Source organism: Juglans regia, chromosome 16, assembly GCF_001411555.2.
Source record: "Juglans regia cultivar Chandler chromosome 16, Walnut 2.0, whole genome shotgun sequence".
NCBI classification, from domain to species: Eukaryota; Viridiplantae; Streptophyta; class Magnoliopsida; order Fagales; family Juglandaceae; genus Juglans; species Juglans regia.
Window position 1 is genome coordinate 25,570,234 of NC_049916.1, and position 23,275 is coordinate 25,593,508.

Below are 23,275 nucleotides of genomic sequence, written 5' to 3' on the forward strand. Positions count from 1 at the left end.
TAATAATAAATAAAATAAACACACACAAGAGAAATATATACAAAAGTAATTTACTTATAGTATATTATATGTATAATGATGAAAGTTCATGATGATCAGTACTTCCAATTGATTTTTAAATATTTTGATTATATAAGAGATTGTTTGCTGGTGTTGGTGTTTCTTGATCTTTCTAGATTTGATATTTATATTCTCTCATAAAAACACATTCATCTTGTTCCCGAGCACTACCATTTTGTTGTCCATTTCAAATGACCTATAGCTTTTAAAGGTTCTAATTATCTCTATCATTTATGTCTTTGTGCAATTTTGGTATTTTGGAATGATGTAATTGTATTAAGGATGATAGCATGTAGTGATGCTATTCTCTATTTGATCAATGGGAAAGATTGACCCGTAATAGTTTTTTTGTTGATTCAGACGATAGGTCATTTGCATATCAAAATAATAGGTCTTCTACTTATCATTCCTGCACCACACATGCACTACTCTTGATTTTTTATTTTATTTTATTATTGCTAAATTAAAGGATCTTCTACTCATTATCTATATACCACATATTTGATCAGATGAAAAAAATCGTGTGCGGTATGTAGTGTAGGAATGATGAGTAGACATTTTCATCAAGATAAATATTACAGTTTACAAAGGAAGATGCAATTAGTGACAGCATGCCTCTTGAGGCAGATTCATTAATGGTTGCAGAGAGATGGCATTTGAGGTGTTAGAATATTTTAACCATTTTATACATGATGTAGAAAACATTGAGTAGAACCTTTTTTTATTTTTATTTTGCTTATATAAAGTTATAAACCTGTTTATTTTTATGATTTTTTTAAGGATATGGAAGAACTGACTTTCCTCATACGTGATGATCAGATAGAACTTTTATTTTCTATTTTACCCCTTTACATTTGAAAGATAATAAGCAATAACCTTGTATAAGCTGGGGCAGTTTTAGATTTTAAAGCTGAAATTAGTATGCTTTTTAGTTGCTCAAAGATGATCAGTAGTAGTTACATGTGATATATATTGCTTCAAATGGCTTGTTCTAAGGTTTATGATTATTTTTCATAAAATTATCTGTTGTAGTAAGTTAAAGCACTTGCAATTGGGTCTAAAAATATGAGATTTATTGTTAAAAACACAATAATTATCAACTACTGCTGGATATTTATAGCAAAATATTAGTGCCCACTGTATCAGCAAAACCAAAAAAATGTTTTATACCCCATATATACTAGTCTTGGTCCAAATGAAAAACTTTACACGAAAAAGAAACATCGTGCGCTGTGCACTTGTTCCAAACCAGGCTAACAATAATCCGCATAGAAGCACTTAGCACGCTGATTTACATGAAAGAGAAGAATGAACTAAAAGAAATAAGAGGGAGAATAAAATGATAATGGAGGCTCAAATTATATAAGTGATGAGAAGCTCGGCCTTGACTTACCCACGGGTGTGTGTGTACATAGCATTCTGAAACTATAAAGGAAATTGCAAAACAAGGCAAAGATGTTAATGATATTATCTAGTTAGTAGCCCGGGAATAATGGCGGAGGGGGTGATGAGTACTGGAACCCAAAGTTTGGTGGAAGGATGATGTCCGGGGTTGGTGGTGGAGGAGAGTGCACTGGTGGTGGTGGAGAATGGATTGGTGGAGGTGGTGGAGAGTGGACTGGTGGTGGAGGAGAATGGACTGGTGGAGGTGGTGGAGAGTGGACTGGTGGTGGAGGAGACTGGATTGGTGGCGGAGGAGAATGTACTGGAGGAGGTGGGGGAGGTGGGGAGTACACTGGGGGTGGTGGGGAGTAGATTGGGGGTGGAGGAGAGTAAATTGGTGGTGGAGGAGAGTACACGGGAGGTGGCGGTGGCGAGTAGAATGGTGGTGGAGGAGAGTGGACTGGAGGTGGTGGAGAGAATACTGGGGGTGGAGGAGAATGAATTGGTGGTGGTGGAGGCGAGTATACGGGTGGCGGTGGTGGTGAATGGACTGGTGGTGGAGGAGAGTGGACTGGTGGTGGAGGAGAGTGAACTGGTGGAGGGGGGGAGTATATGGGTGGTGGTGGTGGAGATTGAATCGGTGGGGGAGGTGAGTGAAGCCTTTCAAGAGGGTATCTTTCAAATGGGTCATTTGGTCCCGGTGCAGGTTTTGGCGATGGTTCAGATGGTTTTTGCGGTACTGGAGATGGCTTAGGACTTGGGGTCAAAGATTTAGGGGGCGATGGATTAGATGGTTTTGGCGGTGATGGAGATGACTTGGGACTTGGGGTCGAAGATTTAGGGGGCGATGGATCAGATGGTTTTGGCGGTGATGGGGATGACTTGGGACTTGGGGTCGAAGATTTAGGGGGCGATGGATCAGATGGTTTTGGCGGGGCTGGAGATGGCTTGGGACTTGGGGTCAAAGATTTAGGTGGCGATGGTTGTTTTGGTGTTGATGGAGGATGCCCTACTGGAGTAGGAGAGGGTTGGGGTTGCGGCTTTGGAGTTAAAGGAGAAGGAGATGGTTGGGGTTGCGGCTTCGGAGTTGACGGTGGTGATGGTTTCCTAACCGGTGGCTTTGGTTGTGGATGTGAAGAGGAGCTACCACACATTTTGCTACAATTTACAGGTCGAGTCGCCTCTCGGAAACATATCTTGGTAGACTTCTGCTTCGATCTGCCCGGAAGGCAGTTGCTTTTGTCATCTAATATCTTGTGCACCTTTGAAGATGGAACACATGCTTGAGCCTCTCCATTGAAGTAGTTGTCAGAGAAAGTGAAGTTGGACAAGCTAGACAACTTGCAAACATTTTCGGGCACGTATCCTGTTAGCCTATTATGCGAAATGTCCAATTCTTCAACCTTTAGTAGTCTCGAAAATGTCTTTGGCAAAAACCCAATGAACCCGTTAGAGCTAGCTGAGAACACCGTTACATTGCCAAGGGATCCAATCTCTGGGGGGAAGCAACCGCCAAGGTTGTTGCCCAGGAAAAGAATCTCATTCAATGTGTTTGCCATGTTGCCAATGGTGTGCGGAATACAACCAGTGAACTTGTTGTTTGCAAAGCTCACAACAGAAACTGTAGATTTACCTACTGTGTCGGGGATGTTGGACTTGAAACGGTTGTTGTTTAAGAAAATTGCATCAAGATCCTTTTCAAAGAGTTCTGGAGGTAATTTCCCTTCAAAATCATTGAACCTGAGATCGAGATATTTAAGGCTTGGCCATGTGAGGACGACTGTCGGGAAAGAGCCAACGAAGCGGTTGTTGCTAACATCAAACTCAAACATAAGTTTGAGTCTTGACATGGTTTTGGGGATAATTCCACAAAACCTATTAGAGTTAATGTGAAAGAGTGCAACATCAGTCAAGAGCCCCAACTCAGAGGGTAGGTAACCAGCAATGTCAGCGTGGTTAAGATCAATGCCAGCAACAACTTCCAATTTTGGGTCGTCAAGGGCTGGAGCACAAAAGACGCCATTATAAGAACACACATCGGTACCGACCCAATTACGAGTTGTGTTCAAAGGATCAGAATAGATAGACTTTTTCAATGCCTGTAATGCAATGTAAGCTTTTTGGAGCCTTAGATTTCCAAAATTCTTGTCATGGTGGATCTCAATGCCAAGTCTAGAGAAAACATCATCATTTTCTTGTAGAGACAAAAGTTGACGGCGAGCAATTAAGGATGCTTCAACGTTTGTCAAAGCATAAGAGAAGGTTGAAAGAGAAGAAAAGAGAAAAGAGAATAAGAGAAAGCAGCCCAAGACCTGCTTTGATAGAGGTAGAGCCATCGCTTACCACCTTGGTAGGCCCAAGGCTGCTTATAGGAGGAAGGGTAAAGATGAAGAGGAGAAGGATATTATATGGAAGGTAAGGAGAGATGTGGATTGACAATCCAAGGCAATTGAGAGGTTGTGGAAACCGACCTCCAATTTTAGTACCGAAAAATCATGTGGGTTAGTTTTAAGACACCCACAAAGTTTTGAAGCAACTCTAAAGATAGGTTTTTTTAGTTCAGGATTATGGTGTGCATGCCTGTAATATTAAACAACAAACCGTAGCTAAAAAACTGACAGTTGACCAGGTCCCTGCCCCTTTAACCAATTGATTTCAAATCTGCATTCCAAAATCAGTAAATCCAATTTCGAGGCTGCAAATGATGATTTACGATGGCATATGCTTTGTTTTTAGAAGAACAATAAATACTTTCACAAGCCATATTTAGTATATATTTTCCATGTCTACACATTTGTTCGAACATTCATAAACAAATATTCGAATGTTTCTAAATTACTATCACTTAACATTATAACATTTAAAGATGAATTTACTTTTACATCCTCGTCTTTAAATTAAAGAACATTCGAACATTAGATAATTACATTTAAATGTTCATATATGTCGGCCAAATCATGTTTAATTTAAGATAAATGATAATTGCAGTCGTGAGTGTGTAATCGTCACGCAATCACTTTAAAAAAAGTGAGTAAATATAAAATCTACATAAAAAAATTAATTTCTCAATAGTGAATTCAATCTTTTTCAAAACGACTGTACAACGCCTGCGTTCTCGACGATTGTATGTAGCATTACTCTTAATTTAATAATTTACATTCGAACATATATTAATTAATGTTACATTCGAATCTTGTTTGTTTTTGTTATGATGTTGGATTTGAATCATGTATATGGAGTAATTTTGCAAAGACGAAGCTTTAACGCATAAAATTAGGATGACATTTAGTTGTTTCGTGTTGGTATTTTTATTTCAATGCTTCTAACATTACATCTTGGTCGAACGTTATTATATACTTCTAATATAGTTGTATGCTTTTGTTGCAATAATCTCCTTATAATATATAAAAAGGAAAAATAAATACGTACACACAAGAGAAATAAATTTAATATTTTCACCAAAATAAAATAAAAAAACCACACGTTTAAAAAAGAAAAGAAGAGTAGTGAAGCTAAAACGTTTCAATAAAAAATGCTACTACCTTCTCACTCTCTGAGGACTTTACAAGTATCTTTTGTGCCATAAATCCTTGTTATTTCTCACTCTTTCTCTCTACTGCATACCAAGGGAAATGACAATTTAGTTGAGTATTGTAATAGAAAAGAGATGTGATTTTATTGGTAGTATTATTGTGCTTCTAGGATGTCATTTTTTAATTATGTTGATTATGTTTCCATAATTCACTGTTATTCTAATAATATTTTTAATTTCTTCACCACATCTAATTTTTTAACTTAAATGATTTCATCTGTCTATTATATAAACTCTCCATTATATTTGTAGTCTTAGGACGTGTAAGTTTCGTATATTCCATTTAAAAAAAGTAGGTAAAAATTTAAAATTCACATGAAAAAATGATTTTTTAATAGTGAAGCCTATATTTTTTTTTTCCAAAAAGAGTGTATGAGACATGCACACCTTAAAACTGTATCTAATATTATTCTTATTTATATTATGTTTGTTGAGTATTATTGAGGTTTTTTTTTTTTTTTCCTTTTTAAAAAGAAAGAAGCTAAACCATGCAATTCAAAGTTACTTGTTGTTTTTATGGATATGACACATAAATATTTTTTTCATATTGATTGGAACATTTTTAGGATGTGCTTGCATTTCCTTTAAAAAAAATAGATAAATACATAATTCACATAAAAAATATATTTTCTAAAAAAGTGCGCGAGACTTAAAAATATATAACTAACTAACGTTACTCTTTTTAGAAAGAATTCTTATACTTAGTAACTTTATACCACACACTTACTGATGTTAGTCTTTATTTTTTATCTTTTTTTTTTCTTAACAAGTGTGTAGTGTAAGATTACAGAATAAAATTTTTCTTAAAAAAATCTAAAAAGTTGAAAAAAGAATTAATGGGATTGAGCTTTAATTCTCACACCCATCAATTAAAAAAGAATTAGAAGCTGACTCAATTAAAATTGCAAATATTACTATCATAAGGAAGCTTAAAAATGGTACATTTAATTCAATAATTCAAATATATCGAGGGTAGGGCATTGTATATACCAAGCTTTAATTTGGACGTACCCTTATATGTTTTTTGTTACACAAATGATACGAGAAATCTTTTAATAATGTATTGAGATAATTTATGAGTAATAGTAAAATAATTTGTATTAAGATTTTTATGGAGTTTTGAAAAAAAGAGAGAAAATATTGAATAAAAAATTATAAAATTAAAAGAGGATTAGAATATAATTTTTTAATATAATTTTTGTTTTGAGATTTGAAAAAATTGAATTGTTTTTTATGTTTTATTTAGAAATTTGGAAAAGTTATATTGAATTTGTAATAATTAGATGAAAAAGTTAAAAATTTAAAAATAAAATTTTTATATTTAAATAATATTTAAATATTGAGATGAAATGAGATAAAATAAAAAATTAAAAAAACCGGCATTACGCGTTCTCAACGTACGACGGTACGAGAAATAGCCATTTCATCTGAGATCCGTTAGTTAAGAAGAAAGTTTAGGAGAGGCCTCTTAATTGTGCCTTTTTTCAGGATAACTTGGTCATTCAAATTTCAAGCAGAGCCATCCTTTACTATTTGGCGGATTTTGGTGATCTCTCAAAAGATATTTTTTTATTGAGATTTATATATTTTTATTAAAATGAGTAGGAGGTTTCAAATTTAAGTTTTTTATTTGAAAAATTAGATGATATGTCAATAGACTCTTAATAGTAAATATAAATAGATTGATATATATGTTTAAATGTATGAAATATATTAAGATGAATTTAAATTTTTATAAAAAATAAAAAAATAAAATTTTTTATTAATAATTGATTTGAAATGAAATGATGCAATATTTAACTCTAAACATAGCCTAAAGGAGAAAAATCAATGAGAAAGAGAAAATAAGCCCGCTAGTCTATATTAGTTACAGTGTTCTAGACGATAGCTAAAGAATCCAGCAGCAAAATTTTCGAATATGCTGAGGTGGCAAATTCTCATCTTTAATTATTTACCATCTCTCTCCAGAGGAGACCAACTGAGAAAAGTTGTCAAGGACCAAAGGAATCGTCGACCCATCTGTCTCTGTTGCTCGCAAACTCATATGCTGATGCGGTCGTAAGTTCGTAACGAATCGAGATTCGACACAACTAAAATCTTACACGGCGTCCCTGTTTGATTTTTTTATGTATATATAAATTCCGATGCTGAATATTTGGGCTTACCAATTCGCGCAAATTCGCTTCTTTATTTATTTATTTTTTGCCCTGGTGATTTTGGGCTAGAAAACTTTCTAGGGTTTTGAGAATGAAGGCGATGGAGTCCATACAGGATCTAATCGAGGAGGCTAAACTTCGAACGGTTTGGTGGGCTCTGTGTATCTTCGCCGTTTCGTACTTCTTATCGCGTAAGTGTGCCAATTTTGCTTTAGAAAGCCAGAATCAATCATGTTAACTTTCTTCATGTTTTTAGATTCTTTTGTGATTTTAATTTGCTCGTCAGTATATCAAATACTACAAATCTTGCGTGGGAATTGTATTCGATTTTGCAATGTGCTTTCATTCCATTCTAAATCTCGTTTACGATTTATGTTCGGAATCAAGAATAAATAGCTAATCCTTTGTTTGGTTACTGATATATTGGTGGAAATTGGGAGAGAACCATACATTGATCTGTATGTGTCTTTTTTAAATTATTATTATTATTATTTTAATTTTATAACTGTGAAGAACTAGACTCCGTCAGGCCAAAATCTTATGTGGGGGCATTTCATGACTTCTAGCTCCTCTCCGCATTCAGCTGGCTCAGCTTAATGATAAATCTGGTCGGATAATCATTTTGAAATTTCGGCGCGGGACTTATAATTTACATTCCTTCAGCTGTTGATGTAGCGTGTTTGCTATCAACTCTTTCTTTCTTTTTTTTTTTCCTCGCAGATACCAGTAAATCAATGTGGATGAATATACCCATAGCAATTCTGTTTGTTTCTGCACTGCGCATTCTTTTTAATGAGGTAGATTTCCGTTGGAAGGATCGATCAGTTCGCCTTCGAATGCATTTATCTCATTTGGAGAAGAAACAGTTGTCAGTGAATGATTCACGGCTTTCTACCACGCCTCCCCCTCCAAAATGGAAAAGGAAAATCGATTCTCCTGTTGTTGAGGCTGCAATGAATGATTTTATTGATAAAATATTGAAGGATTTTGTGGTGGATTTGTGGTATTCGGAAATTACACCAGACAGCGAGTTCCCTCAGCATATACATGCCATAGTCATGGACGCTCTTGGTGAAATCTCGGGAAGAGTTAAAGAGTTAAACCTCGTTGACTTGCTTACAAGGTAATTTTTTTGGTGCCTTTCCTTACTGGTTGCTGGTACCAGAAAAGAATCTGTTTCATTAAGAAGCTTTTCAGGGGACAATAGAGCTGGATGCTTGAGTGTCAGAATTAAACGGCTCTCAAATGTTTCAGGGATATAGTTGATTTAATTGGGAATCACTTGGACACCTTCAGAAGGAACCAAGCTGCTATAGGTATCGAAGTTATGGAAACACTGTCTTCTGAGGAGAGAGATGAGAGATTGAAACACCATCTTATGGCTTCTAAGGAGCTTCATCCAGCATTGATATCTCCTGAGAGTGAGTACAAGGTGTGAGTAGAGTGTTCTAATGGAAATGCATTTTTCTCTTTGATTTTTCTTTTGAATCTGCTTGATGTTTTGTATATTTTCACAGGTTCTTCAACGGCTGATAGGAGGAGTGTTAGCTGTGGTACTAAGACCACGAGAAGCTCAGTCTCCTTTGATTCGATCTATTGCTCGGGAACTTGTAACATGCCTAGTTGTGCAACCAGTTATGAATTTTGCATGCCCTGCGTAAGTTCCTTGAAGGATTTGTTCAATGTTTTGTGGTAGTATTCATATTCACCACCCCCCCCAAAAAAAAAAAAAAAAAAAAAAGAAAAAGAAAAAAAGAATAGAAGTTTGTCTTAAAATCTCCATAAACTGGTTTCAGTGTATATTATTCATCATGGTGTTTTTTTTCTTGAAAAATACAGGGAGACCATTATGGACTTGACACTTGACAGTGATTGTGTAGAATATTTTACATTCCCCTAGTATCTAAATTATCATTTTGTACATATGTTCTTTTTTTTTTGGAAAAAATATCTTCCTTTTGTCCACTTGTTCTCAAAATTTTCAGGGGTAAGATTTTAACGCATGTGTATGTATCAGGTACATCAATGAGTTGATCGAATACCTTTTGCTTGCTGCTAAAGATGACAGCCTTAAAGGGGGAAGTAGTTATAATTCAACCAATGAGGCAACTCATCCTCATGATCATCCTCTTGCATCAGGGGGTGTACAGGATGTGGATTCTACCTCAAGGAAGCATTTATCCTCTAATCAAGGGACTGATACGATAATGGCTAAAATTGGCAATCAAATAGAAACATCCTTGGATTACTGCACTGAAAGGCCTGTGAAATACCAGTCTGCTGATTGGGCACGAATGCTGGAGGCTGCAACCCAGAGAAGAACTGAAGTTCTTACCCCTGAAAATCTTGAGAACTTGTGGACGAAAGGAAGAAATTATAAAAAGAAAGAGCAGAAGAATATTAAAGTAGGTTCTCAAGATCCTATAAGAAAGGGTTCTGGAATAAATTGTGCTGTATCCAGTAAAGACCTGGGAAAGGAAATGTTAGCCAACAGGCATGAAATGCCTATGGGAAAAGAGGAGGTAGGTATAAAGCAGCTAAGTCATCGACTAAGTGTTGAGGATATGTTAAGTGATGGGAATGAAACTGAAGAAGATTTCTCTCAAGCTCCTAACAAGGAATTCTATTTCGAGGGAGGGAATCTTCTTGATGTGTTGGAGCATACTAGTAGTCTTGTAACTGATGGAAATAAACATCCGCTCAAGAGATCTAATAGCACTTCTGCTTTGGTACCCCAACCTGATACAGAGAAGAAATCAAAAGGAGGACATGGAGGGCTCATTATTTCTGAGTTCTACGGCCCCAATTTCGGCCAGCACAGTGGAGAAAATAGTGGTAAGACTGCTTCGGATGTGGTGCTTCACCGTGAAGCACAAGAAGTTCCCAAGCTCAAGTGCCGGGTGAGAATTCTTTTGCTGTAAATGTCGTGTGATTAAAAACTTATAACTGAGCTCGCAGTGGAATCCTCAGGAAAGATGATATTAATTAAGTTGCTTTCTTGTATTTGCTATATAAATGCTTTCCCCGAGTCTAACTTGACTCTTGTGTTGTCTACTTCTCTGCAGGTCATGGGAGCATATTTTGAGAAACTTGGGTCAAAATCTTTTGCAGTTTATTCAATTGCAGTGACAGATGCAGAAAATAAGACTTGGTTTGTCAAAAGAAGGTTGCGTTCACATCTATCATAATTTTATCATGGTTACTATAGTATGGTTTTATATTATTTTAAAATTATAAAAAAAAAAAAATATTTTTCTCTAACAGCTGCTTTTAATTGCAAACGAAGTTCGTGAATTCAAGATTATCTTCAGTCCATCTGTATCTGGAGGTTTAATTGTTCTATTGACAATATTATTATTGTGCAGATACAGGAATTTTGAGCGATTGCATCGGCATCTTAAAGACATTCCTAATTATACGTTACATCTGCCTCCAAAAAGGATATTCTCATCAAGCACAGAAGATGCTTTTGTTCATCAGCGCTGCATTCAGCTTGATAAATATCTGCAAGTATTAAGTAGCCCCTGCTGTGTTGTTCTTGTAGGAATTCAATTTTGTACATATTTCTGTTGCTCTTAATCTGCTGTCTTTCCCAGGATCTCCTGTCAATAGCTAATGTTGCTGAACAGCATGAAGTGTGGGATTTTTTGAGTGTTTCCTCTAAGGTGTGCATCTTCTTGAAATTTGTTAGATCAATTTTAGACAAGGGTTTTTGGTGTGCGTGTTGCCTAATTTTTTTTTCTTTTGTGAAGAATTACTCTTTTGGGAAATCTTCCTCAGTGATGAGAACCCTGGCAGGTATGTGGTTATCCTTCTTGGTTTCTGTATCCCCCTAGCTATTTCTGTGTCTATGTTGTAACTATTTAGTGTGGTGGCATGCAAATCATTCTGCTGGTGATCAATATCTGTTACCTCTCTGAATTGCTAGTTAGTTTGTATAAGCCTGATGGTGCAATACAAGTTGATGGACTGCTGATAGATTGTTGTCAGTTCTGGGAAAATGGATACTAGTTTTATTTAGTGGTGGTTGTTGTCAATAAAAATAAATAAATACTGACAGTGGTTGGCTTGCTAAACATGTAATTCGGAAAGAGTTTTGCTGATTATGTAATATGGGGACTGAACTGACGCTTCTAATCAGAGGTTCTTAATATGAGTGCGTCTTTCTTCCAACTCCCTCTTTTTGGGGGATAATAGACATGTCAATACTGAAAGTGGAGGGAATAGCATGAACCTAGGGATATAGTTTGTATACAAGAATGGCCCTTACCTACCAAACAAATCAACTTCTTAAGATGAACAGCATTCATAAGGATACAGAAAGACTTTATCATAAGAAACATCGTCGGTAGCCAGGATGATAATGATTTAGGGTACAATTTGCGACACTACCCCTTTCGCTACCATTTGTCATTCCCCATGTCCTATTATTAACATAGACAGTTTTCCATCTATATGTAAAGTAGGCTGTTACTTATGGATTTTTAAGTTGGTTATTAGTTTTTTTTTTCTCACTTTAAATCTTTAATTGCCTTTGGAATTTGCTTTTCTGGGAAGGAAAATTTTACTGGCTTCTTCACATAGTTACTGATGAATAAAGACACATTATCCTGGATGGTATCAACCATCTATCGGAAAGAGAGGCTGATTATTTGTTCAAAATTGTGCCTGCTCTTTTGCTTTCTGGCCACTTGTTTGAGGGGGAGCCTTTTTGTGAACAACAGCGTTACCTTTTAATTTCTTAGTACATGCTTCATAGAAAAGGAGAGTAGAACCATAATACTTCATCTTCAAATTTTCTTAAAACCCCTCATCGATGGTTTCTGTAGCTGTTCAAGACGATAATTGTTTGTCCTATGAACAAAATGTTGATCAATGTGCCAATTTTTCCTTTGCTTATCATTTTCCTCCTACATTTTACTATTAATTTCTAATTTGGACAATTCAAACAGTCAATGTGGATGATGCGGTGGATGATATTGTTCGTCAATTCAGAGGAGTTTCAGATGGATTAGTGCGTAAAGTTGTTGGTCCATCACCCTCTAACGAGGCTTCTTCTTCAGCAACAATCAGGAACTTGCCCTGGAATGTGGATGAGATAAATAGACACATTTCAAGTCATTATTCTGTAGAAACTACGAATAGTTTTTCTGATAATGATGAAGGCCACAAGGATGAGAATGATGTCCTCAAGGAAGTCAATAGTGTAAATGTTAGTGGGTGGCATTCAGACAATGAAGTGAATTCGAAGAGTTTTCCACCTCGGGTAATCAAACATAGCAAAGAGCCTATGAACTCAAGTTCTGAGAAGAGACATGATTTAATGGTGAAATCTGGAATACGCGGAGGTGGATTTCCAGTAACAAGTTTAATCTCAGATCATTTGGAGGACCCAGTTGGAATGCCACCTGAGGTATCATGAGTTTAGCCAAGTTCATTTTCTTTTCCATTTTATGAATAACATCTACTGTCAAGATACCCTGTATATTCCGTAATACCTATCCTAGTTCATGTAACCAACTAATATTGCCATCGTTGTGTGTTTTTGTTGTTTTTTGAAACATTGGTTGTTTACGGTTGGATTTTCTTACAGTGGACTCCACCTAACGTCAGTGTTCCTCTGTTGAATCTAGTCGATAATATATTTCAGCTCAAGAGAAGAGGCTGGCTGAGGTGAGCAATTACTGTGCATTAATCAGAATTTTTTAACTCAGTCATATAACAATGGAGACTTGTTTATATGCTGTACTAATGCATTGTCTTCCAGTTTGCAGAATTATTTTTAAAATTGTACTATGCTGTATGCCTTTTTTTGGGACGAGAGTCTCTGTTATATTCATTTGTTTTGGAGTATATGTGAAGCATGCTCAAGCTTTTCACTGAGTTGATGTTTCTGGAAATGCTTGGTGCAGATGGTGTAGCATTGTTCTCTCTTTAAAATTCTTTCTTGCCTGTATTATTTATTGGTTACTCTATCCCTGAATCTGCCTTGTTGTGTGTGTGTGTGTGCGCGCGTGCTCACATGTGTGTTCTTGTAGTTGGTTCCTACATTCCTCATTTAGTTCTCTTTTTGTGTCACTGTGATCACCTTCAGCATTTAATCTCTTAAGCATCTTGTCTTTGGGCATGATTCAGTTGGTATGATGGTTGTGCCATGCGTCAAGCTTGGCTTGGTTCTCAATTATGTTTTTTCCACTGCTGTTTTCTTTTCTGAGGGATGTGCTTTTTTCGGATTTTTCCCTTTTATTTGTGATATTCCATTTTTTCACCTAAGACGTATTTATAACTGATCTTTTTTTTTTTTTTTCTTATTTTGATTAAGTTAGAGGAGAAAAGAATTTTCTCTCCGTACTACCAAAACTCCGATGAAGAAAAGTTCTCTTTTCCTTTTGGTGATATTCTGGTGCATGTAGTGGTGAGTTAGTGTTTGATTTTAGTGAGTTGTGGGTACTGCGAAGCAAGTAGTTATTGAATCTAAGTTTTTTGAGGTAGTAAGGGATGGTAGTTTTGTATTCTTGACTGAGAAAGGATGTAAGGTGGTGAAAGAGATTAGGCTGGGTCTAGGCACGACAAGGTGGTTCATCAAAGCATTGGAGGATTGCTTGAAGGCTGTGAAGGAGTTCTATTCTGCACATAGGGAAGGAAGGGCTATGTTGCACAGAGATGCCACAACTCACGATGATGCTTCATGGCATTGATGGAGTATGGTGGGGGTAGGTATCGGAACTTATTCGTACTAGAGGATAGGGAGGGAAAGGTTTGGAGGAAGCTGGTGGAGGTTATGAGGGAGGCTGGTCATACAGGTGGTCCGGTGTTCCTGCCACCACAACAACCACCATTTCGGTCATACCGGTAGGCACTGCTACCCAAAGGTAGTGTCAGAGTTGGCCATAGCTTTGACACCTTGGCATGCTCGAGAGGAGGTGTAGGCCTGCAAAAGAATGCCGTCGCTTCTGTAAGTGCCCAGGCATGGTAGGAAGTTGACAGAGTGGCTGTCGGTTTGTATGAGGAAAATGAGTTGCGTGCTTTGCAAGAGATGAAATGTCATATAGATTTGTTGCAAGTGAATATCAATTAGATGATATGGTGTGTAGAGGAGAAAAAAGGGATGGGCTTGGGTTTGGGAGTGGGCTGTGGCCCAAGTGAAGCTGAAAGAAGGGTGCAATAGCATCAGGAGGGGTCACTGCGTTGGGTCACTGCGTTGGGTCATTGCGTTGGGTCAGGCTCAGTCAAGTGCGGCTCAGATTGGGAAGAAGAGTTTCGTGGGCCATGAAGGTGAGACATATTTGAAGGGGAAGAAGATAGCTTATGGGTCGGGCCCATGTAAAAGCCCTCGTAGGGTTTGGCAGGAGAAAGGCCAGATATCGACTTTGGGTGTGCTGGAGGTGCTTGATACTACAGTAACGGGTCTGAATTGGGTCGAATCTGACACAGAAAGGGGCGACTCAGGTGGTGGTTTGTCGAAGGTATTACAATCGCTGGAAGTGGAGGTGGGGGAAATCGTTGAAGTGGAAGGCCTAGAACTGTGCATCTCTGAACATGAAGGCTCAGGTGGTGCTCAGGGAGGGCCGCCATCTTGTGGGCTGCCACAGACCTTTTCGGCGAGCCTTGGGACACCTCTAGACCTGTCGATATCCTCGGGCCAGGCATAGTTAAGGTTATGGGGGCCAAATATGGCCCACGGTGAGCCTTTGGAGGGAGCCCGAGAATGCCCTTTAGTTGTTTTGGAGTGTGGGGGTATGTCGGATAAGGGGAGTTAGATAGGGAAGGTCAGTTGATGCTTTATGATCCCTAATTATGATCCTTGTGAATACTCAAAAAGGGGGAGGAGTTAGCAAGAGAGGATCCTACCGCTAAAAGTATGATCCCTCCTACTTATATAAAAAAATGGTATGATCTCTCCTACTATTTCCTCTGATTGGGTATTTAAAAGGGTAGAGGAAATGCAGAGTTGTATGGGAATTTTGTGTGAGGGCTATGAGGATCAGTTTAAGGCATTGATTATAGCCATTGAGGCAAGACAACATGGCGCAGGGTCAAAAAGAGAGAGGGAGTTGAAGAGGTTGACGTGGTCCATTAATTATGATGGAAAGGAGGGGAGTGCAAGTCGTGGAAGAAACAAGGGGAGGGCTGGGACAATTGATAAATGAAGCCAAAAATTCTTAGTTGGAATGTTAGGGGGCTGCATGAGATTAATAAACACATTCGAATAAGAGCCTTATTAAGGTAATGGAAGTTGGACATCATTTGCTTGCAGGAAACAAAGTTGAAGCTTATCAATAGAAGAATTATTCGGAGTATATGGAGTTGCCAATTTGTAGATTGAGCATACTTACCCTCGAAAGGGGCCTCGGGTGGAGTGTTGGTTATGTGTGATAGGAGGGTGGTGGAGAACATTGATGATTTTGTGGGAGAACCACTCGGTGGGGTCTTTTTAAAAATATTGATGATGGTTTCTTATGGGCTTTTGCTGGGGTCTATGACCCTAATTTGGATAGTGAGAGGCGGTTGCTTTGGGATGAGCTTGCTAACCTATGTTTTTGGTGGGAGGCTCCTTGGTGTATTGGTGGGGATTTAATGTGACAAGATTTTCCAGTTAAAGATCAGGGGAGGGACAACAAAATCAAGCTATGGTGGATTTCTTGGACTTCATTTTTGAGTTAGGTTTGATGGATATACCTCTAATGGGAGGTGAATATACTTGGTCTAATAATCAAACTTGGTCAAGACTGGACAGATTCCTCATTTCTCCCTCGTAGGAGCTACAATATCCAGATTTAAGTCAGAAAAGGCTCTCGAGGATATGCTTTGATCACTTTCCTGTCATGTTAGACTGTGGTGGTATTCAAGGGGGTAGAAGGCCGTTTAAGTTTGAGAATATGTGGTTACCGATCAAAAAAAGTTTGAGAATATGTGGTTAAAAATGGATGGATTTGTGGACTTGATTAGACAATGGTGGAATTCATATTTATTTGAGGGCAACCTAAGCAATGTATTGGCTGGAAAGTTGAAAGTTTTGAAGAAGGATTTGAAGACATGGAATGAACATGTATTTGGTGATGTAACATTACAAAAGAAGAGTTTATTTCAAGAATTACAAAGCTTGGAGGGTGTAGGGGATGAGAACAACCTAAAAGATCAAGTAGTTTCTGAACTTAAACGTTTGACTCTAATGGAGGAGATCTTGTGGAGGTTTAAGGGCTTTGTGGTTTCGGGAGGGGGATAAATGCATAAAGTTTTTTCACCGAGTTGCTAATGCATATAGGAGGTTTAATTCCATTGAGTCCATGAACATAGATGGTGGTGCATCCTCAGATCAGGTTGTGATAAAGGAGCATGTGGATGGCCATTTCGAACATTTGTTGTTGGAACCTCATGCATGGAGGCCTACCGAGGATGGTCTAGCCTTTGAGGCCATTGATCAAAATAGTTCGGCTTGGTTGGAGAGACCATTTGAAGAGGAAGATGTACAACAAGTAATCAGGAAAATGAATAATGATAAAGCTCCAGGTCCGGATGGTTTCACTATGGCTTTTTTCCAGACTTGTTGGGAAGTGGTGAGGGTGGATGTAATGCTAGTTTTTCAAGAATTTCTCACTTATAGCAAATTTGAGGAAAGCTTAAATGCTACTTTTATTGCTTTAGTCCCTAAAAAGGTTGGTGCAATAGAGGTTTAAGATTACAGGCCGATTAGTCTTGTGGTCAGTGTGTATAAGATGCTTTCAAAAGTTCTTGCTAATAGGATGAGCTTGGTAACTCCAAGGGGTTGGCCCAAGTAGTAAAGGCCTTGGTCTTGGGGTATCACTCCCTTCAAGGTCCAAGGTTCAACACCTCATGGGTGCAAACAATTCTTTGGGGCCACATGCCCTTGTGAAAAGCCAACGATTTAATCAGTTTCGTGTAGGGAAACTTCTGAGGATGCGGTGCACGAGACCGGGGCTTACTTTGCAAGGGCGGGTCCGAAGGGCCCTGCCTTGGAGAGGTTCCCCGACATCAAGAGGATGAACTCGGTCATGGCAAAGATCATTTCTAAGTCACAAAATGCCTTTGTGAGTAGGGGTGATTAACGGTCCACTTAGACCGGTCCGGTCCGGTCCATATTTTAGAGGACCGAAATCATTCGGTCCGGTCCACGGTCCACAGTTTTTTCGGACCGGACCGAATGAAAAACTAAAAAAAAAAAATTTTTTTTATATATATTTTATATATAATAATTGTACAATTAACAATATAAATTTTTAAATATATTATTAATACTTGTTAATATTCTATAAATTAACAATATTTTATATATATTTTCATTTAACCTATCAATATTAACAATATAAAATTTTAAATATACTATTAACACTTGTTAATATTCTATGAATTAATAAATATATAATATCAATTAGTTAATTATATAGTAATTATATAAATTAATAATATAATTTTCATCTAATTTATTATCATTGACCATATAAAATATTTTTTTATTGAGTTTGTTACATAATCCACATTAATAAGTCACTTAATTTAATTTAGTATTTTAAATAAATTTTTTTATTAATTATTTAAAAAAAAAAAAAAAGAGGGCGGACCGACTGGACCGGACCGGACCGATAGCTATCGGTCCGGTCCGGTCCCTTTGGGTGTTCGGTCCGGTCCGGTCCGGAAAAATAATGGACCGAAAATTTTCGGTCCATCGCCGGACCGGACCGGACCGGCCCGTTTGCAGCCCTATTTGTGAGAGGAAGACAAATTTTGAACTTGGTCCTCATAGCTAATGAATGCTTGGATAGCAGGATCAAGTCGGGAGTTCCATGTATTATATGCAAATTATATATGAAGAAGACATATGATCATGTTAATTGGATTTCTTGATATATATGTTGGGTAGATGTGGTTTTGGGGAAAGTGGAGGAAATGGATGAGGCATTGTGTGTCAACGGCTCGCTTCTCAGTCTTGGTAAATGGTGATCCCGGGGGTTTCTTTAATAGTTTGAGGGGACTACGTCAAGGTGATCCATTATCACCTCTCTTGTTTGTTCTAGTAATGGAGGCGCTAAATAGAATGGTGTCGGCTGCAGTAGAGGGAGGATTTTTCTCTGGCTTCTCACTGGGACATATCCACGGCTCTACCATTATTTGTCACCTTTTGTTTTCAGATGATGCCTTACTGTTTTGTGAAGCAAATGCAGGGCATATCCAATCTTTGAAGGCCATCTTACTTTGTTTTGAAGCGGTATTTGGGTTGAAGATTAATCTTGCTAAGACGGAGATGGTCGCGGTTGGTGATGTAAACAATATTAGAGGGTTGGCTAACATCTTGGGTTGTGTGGTTTCTTCGTTGCCATTGAAGTACCTTGGACTTCCGTTAGGAGGCTTCTTTCAAAGCTAAGACAATTTGGGAGGTGGTGCTGGAAAAATTTGAGCGGAGGCTAACCGGGTGGAAAAAGTTGTATTTATCTAAAGGGGGGGCAGATCACTCTACTTTATCCAACCTTCTCACATACTACTTATCTTTATTTCCCATCCCCGCTAGCATTGCAACTAGAATGGAGAAAATTCAATGTGATTTTTTGTGGGGTGGAATATGAGATGAATTTAAATTCCACTTAGTGGGATGGGACAAGGTATGTTCTCCTTTGAGGGATGGTGGCTTGGGGCTTCGAATGTGAGGGATTCCAATAAGGTATGGAAAGGGGTGATCGACACAAAGTATGGTAGTGAATGGGGGGTTGGTGTTCTAAAGAGGGTAGGGTGACTTATGAAGTGGGGCTATGGAAGTATATACGGAAATGTTGGTGCTCCTTTGCTAGTACTACTCGGTTGTGTTTGGGGGATGGTAGTAGGATCAGCTTTTGGAAGGATGTGTGGGTGGGAGACACGGCCTTAAAGGGTGTTTATCCCACGATTTTCAGGATTGCAAGGGAGAAGGAAGCTATGGTGGCTGACTTGCGGATAATCAATCAAGGTTCACAGGAGTGGAATATTAGCCTTACTTGGGATGCACATGATTGGAAAGTGACTGTTTTGGTGGAGTTTCTGAACTTGCTGTACAACACTCCTATTGCTGCCACAACTGAAGATTTGCTGGAATGGAGACCCTCTAGGAAAAGGAAGTCTCGGTACGCTCCTTTTATGACTTTATTACTATGCAACAAAGGCACAACTTTCCTTGGAAGAACATATGGAGGAGTAAAGCACAAACTGAGGCCGCATTCTTTGTCTGGACAGCAGCTCTAGGGAAGATTATGACTATAGATAATCTTAGACGATGTGGCCTTATAATCACAGATTGGTGCTGTTTGTGCAGAAATAGTGGTGAAACGGTGGACCATCTACTTTTACATTGTGATTTTTTTCGAGATATTTGGAAATACTTTTTGAGCAGAATGGGAATAGCATGGATAATGCCGGGTAGGGTGGTTGAACTGTTAGCAAGCTGGAGAGGGATCACTGGGATACCGCAGATCGCAACCGTGTGGAAGATGGCTCCTATATGTATTTTTTGGTGTATTTGGTGTGAAAGAAACGAGAAGCTTTTTGAGAATCATGAGTGCTCCTTGGAAGAGTTTAGGAGTTTTTTTGGAAGACTTTGTTTTTGTGGGCCATTGCTTTAGATTTGAATGGTCTTTAGCTTGCATGATTTCCTTGTAACTGTTTCTAGTTCTTAAATATGTGTATTCACATGTATACTTCCAGTGTACATGTATTACCATTTTGATATTCACTCGTAAAAAATACTCATCTTGTTCCAGGCATTACCATTTTGTTGTCCCATTTCATGTATATAAAATATCATTTATAGCTTTCAGGATACTTATCTCTATCATTTAGGCCTTTGTGCAATTTTGGCCTTTTGGACTGACGTATTTGTAAAAGGGATGATAACATGCACTGATGCTATAATCTATTTGATCACTGTGATTGATTGGCCCTAAATACTGATTTATGTTGATGCAGAAGACAGGTTTTTTGGATATCAAAACAAATATTACAGTTAATAATGGAAGATGCAATTGATGACTGGCTCTTGAGGCAGATTCATTGGTTGCGGAGAGATGAAATTATTGCTCAAGGGATTCAATGGATTCAAGATGTAAGAATTCAACCCCACCAATAATAACTGTCATCGTTATGTTGGAATGGGTCTGCCAACTAAATATTTTTTGTCAGCTTCACCTTGTAGACTTTCAAACTGAAAGTTGGTGCATGAATTTAATGCTCTGGATTGGTTGATAGAACTAGTACTGTAAAAAGCCATATGCATGCTGGTTCTGGACGTTTGAGGTGGTAGAATATCTTTGACAATTTCATACATGTAGAAAACATCAAGTATAGTTCTTTTTTCTTACGTTGATTTTTAATGATTTTATGAGGAGGCTGAAGAACAGATTTCCCTCGGACATGATCAGATATTTTTTCTTCTTTATATCCACTTTACCTTCTAAATATAATCTGTAATAACCATATATGAGGCTCTTTTTTGTTTAAAGCTGAAATTAGATTTCTGTTTAGTTGCTCAGAGATGAGAAGTAGTCGTGCTACTGCTTCACATTGCTTGTTCTAAGATTTATGGTTATTTTAAATGTGGGTCCCTTCTCAAAATTATTTTTTGTTGTTAAACATTTTGCGATTGGATGGAAAAACCAGAAAATATGAAATTCCATATGCAAATACTTTGATAAATTGTCTTTCTTTCAGATTCTCTGGCCCGAAGGCACATTCTTCCTAAGAGTACGGAACACTCCAAGTAACGATGATGATACTGAACCTCATCAAAAACCTTTTCAAACTACAAATCAATTTGGTGGCAGTAAGGTCTCCTCATTGGTGTCTTTCGAAGAACAGCTTCAGGCCGCTCGCCGAGCAAGTGATGTCAAGAAAATGTTATTTGGTGAGTAACATTCTCTTTTAATACTTCACTTATTACTCTTTTGAAGTCATTCAGTTGTGAAATGTCCTTTATCTTGCGACTTGTGGTTGATATCTTTGGAGATTGTTTCCTTAGTTTGCCAGGCAATGATTTTTCTGTTTTTATTATTCTTTTTATACTTATGTTTTCCTTTTCGCTTTATTTTTAGTCTATATCATAAGTTCCAGATTTCTCAATATCCTTTCGGTATTTGATGCTAGGAAAGTTGTGACTGCTTGTCTTTGGCTTAAGCAACTATTTTTTTGTTTTTTTATTTAATTTTCACTTAAGAATCTGAATGTGTTTCACCATATATTATATTTTCAGACTATTCTAGTTTAATGGGACCCAAGTAATCATAATGAGATCTTTTCTAATTAATTAGTTTAAATTAATTTCTGGGGTATGTGTATCCCTCGTGCAAACAAATGCACTGTATTTTTATGTGGGATTTTGGATGTCTGTTCATGGGAAAATATTTGAATAAGCAATTTGAATTATTTTTTCCCTTTAAACCATTGTTTGTTGTAAGTACTTAGGATTTTACTAGAGGCTTCTCATTATGGGATAGTTTCAACACCAGAGATTTGTAGAATCTCCGGAGCTCAAATCTTGAGGCTATACGTTATGGTTTCTAAGATTAGCCTTTCTTTGTAACATAAATTTTATATGTTATTTTATTGTTTTTCCCATCTGGTTACGTGCACATCTTATACCAGATAACTAAATTGTGGCTCTACTTTGGATATATGGAAATAGCAAAACTGCTCTTACGTATTGACCAGCCATCACCTTGCTCATAATTGAAGGGGAAACTCCAGACTTCATTATAAGCTAATAGGACTAAAAATTGGCAATAGTTGTATATGCATGTCACAGTGTTTCATCTGGGGTATTCTTAGATTCCTCACGAGTCTTGTGTTTTTTCTTGTTTTTTTCATTGCATCGACATGATCTCTATGAAGAGGACCAATTATGTTAATCAATCCACTAAGAGCCCCACCTTTGTCTTAGCCCCACCGAAGAATCCTAGACATGTGAGTATGGCAAAATGTTAAAACGAAGAAAAAATCTTTTTTTTTTTTAGGTAAAATAAATAGAGAAAAAAAAAATGTTAAAGGGAAGAGACTTCCGTGGGGATCGTAAGAGCTGAACATAAGATCTAATAGAGCATGCTCTGATAACATGTTGAAGGACATATTAACTTGAGGTTTAGATATTAGGAAATAGGCAAACTACTCTAGCAAGCTTGGCACAGACTAACGTGACCCGAGTTATGAGATGACATTAACCTCCACATCTTTCAGATGGAGCTCCAACTGCCTTAGTCAGCTTGATTGGGCAAAAGCAGTACAGGCGTTGTGCGAGGGACATATATTATTTCACTCAGGTCAAGCCTCTTATTCCTTCTCAATGCCGATTTCTTTTTATATTAAAAAATCTTTATTTTAGGCTTTTTATTTCTTACCAAGAAGTTGAATATGATTTGTTGTAAATTGCAGTCTTCTATCTGTGTGAAGAACCTTGCATATGAAGCACTAGAATTATTACTTGTATCTGTTTTCCCCGAGCTGACCAACCTTGTTCGTGATGTTCATGGGAAGATGAGTATTACACGACCTGTATAGGTTCGAAACATTTTCCCAAACTTTACTTTTTAGAGTATTTCAGTGTGCATAAGCCCGCCGGCATGGCTGTGTATAGTATTCATTTGTTCTTCCTGGGAATGTGGGAAGTAACTTCGAGTATATCTCATTCCAACTGTACAAAAACGTAGGAATTAGAGTTTGTATAGAAATCCATCTTTAGATTATAGCTTCTGCTTACTCGAGCCATTCCCATTTTACTGGGATTTTGTATCGTTTTAGACAGAGAATCAAAATCAGCGACATATATTGCTTGTTCACCGTTTGTAATGTAAAACTTTTAAGACATTAGTAGTTGCTCAAAGTTTTGATTGATACTTGTACCTAAGAAATCCTAAACACTATGCTGACTTAATGGAAAAGTGATTGTGATACTCTTTATATTGGTTGGAAAAGACTTCCAAGGAATAGGAGGCTATCCATAAGCAAACATGATAGTAGCTGGAGGCCTTAGAGTAATACATATTTATATATATTTCAAATTCTGACTCGTACTATATATGGACGTGTTCAACCCATTCTTTAAGTCCTTGAGCCT

At 37.5% G+C, this 23,275-nt stretch overlaps 2 protein-coding genes across 2 annotated transcripts; one reads left to right on the forward strand and one right to left on the reverse strand.

Annotated features, from left to right (window-relative positions):
- Nucleotides 1-1,383: 1,383 nt before the first annotated feature.
- LOC108981309 (pollen-specific leucine-rich repeat extensin-like protein 1) lies at nucleotides 1,384-3,803 on the reverse strand. Its single transcript, XM_018952422.2, has one exon. The coding sequence runs from the start codon at nucleotides 3,777-3,779 to the stop codon at nucleotides 1,536-1,538; it is 2,244 nt and encodes a 747-aa protein (XP_018807967.1). The 5' UTR covers nucleotides 3,780-3,803; the 3' UTR covers nucleotides 1,384-1,535.
- Nucleotides 3,804-7,003: 3,200 nt separating this feature from the next.
- LOC108981315 lies at nucleotides 7,004-23,052 on the forward strand. Its single transcript, XM_035686404.1, has 15 exons — nucleotides 7,004-7,382; nucleotides 7,912-8,314; nucleotides 8,446-8,623; nucleotides 8,709-8,848; nucleotides 9,209-10,091; nucleotides 10,257-10,357; nucleotides 10,557-10,701; nucleotides 10,788-10,856; nucleotides 10,944-10,989; nucleotides 12,144-12,604; nucleotides 12,785-12,864; nucleotides 20,140-20,275; nucleotides 20,881-21,073; nucleotides 22,399-22,481; nucleotides 22,594-23,052. The coding sequence occupies exons 1-15, from the start codon at nucleotides 7,283-7,285 to the stop codon at nucleotides 22,717-22,719; spliced, it is 3,144 nt and encodes a 1,047-aa protein (XP_035542297.1). The 5' UTR covers nucleotides 7,004-7,282; the 3' UTR covers nucleotides 22,720-23,052.
- Nucleotides 23,053-23,275: the final 223 nt, after the last annotated feature.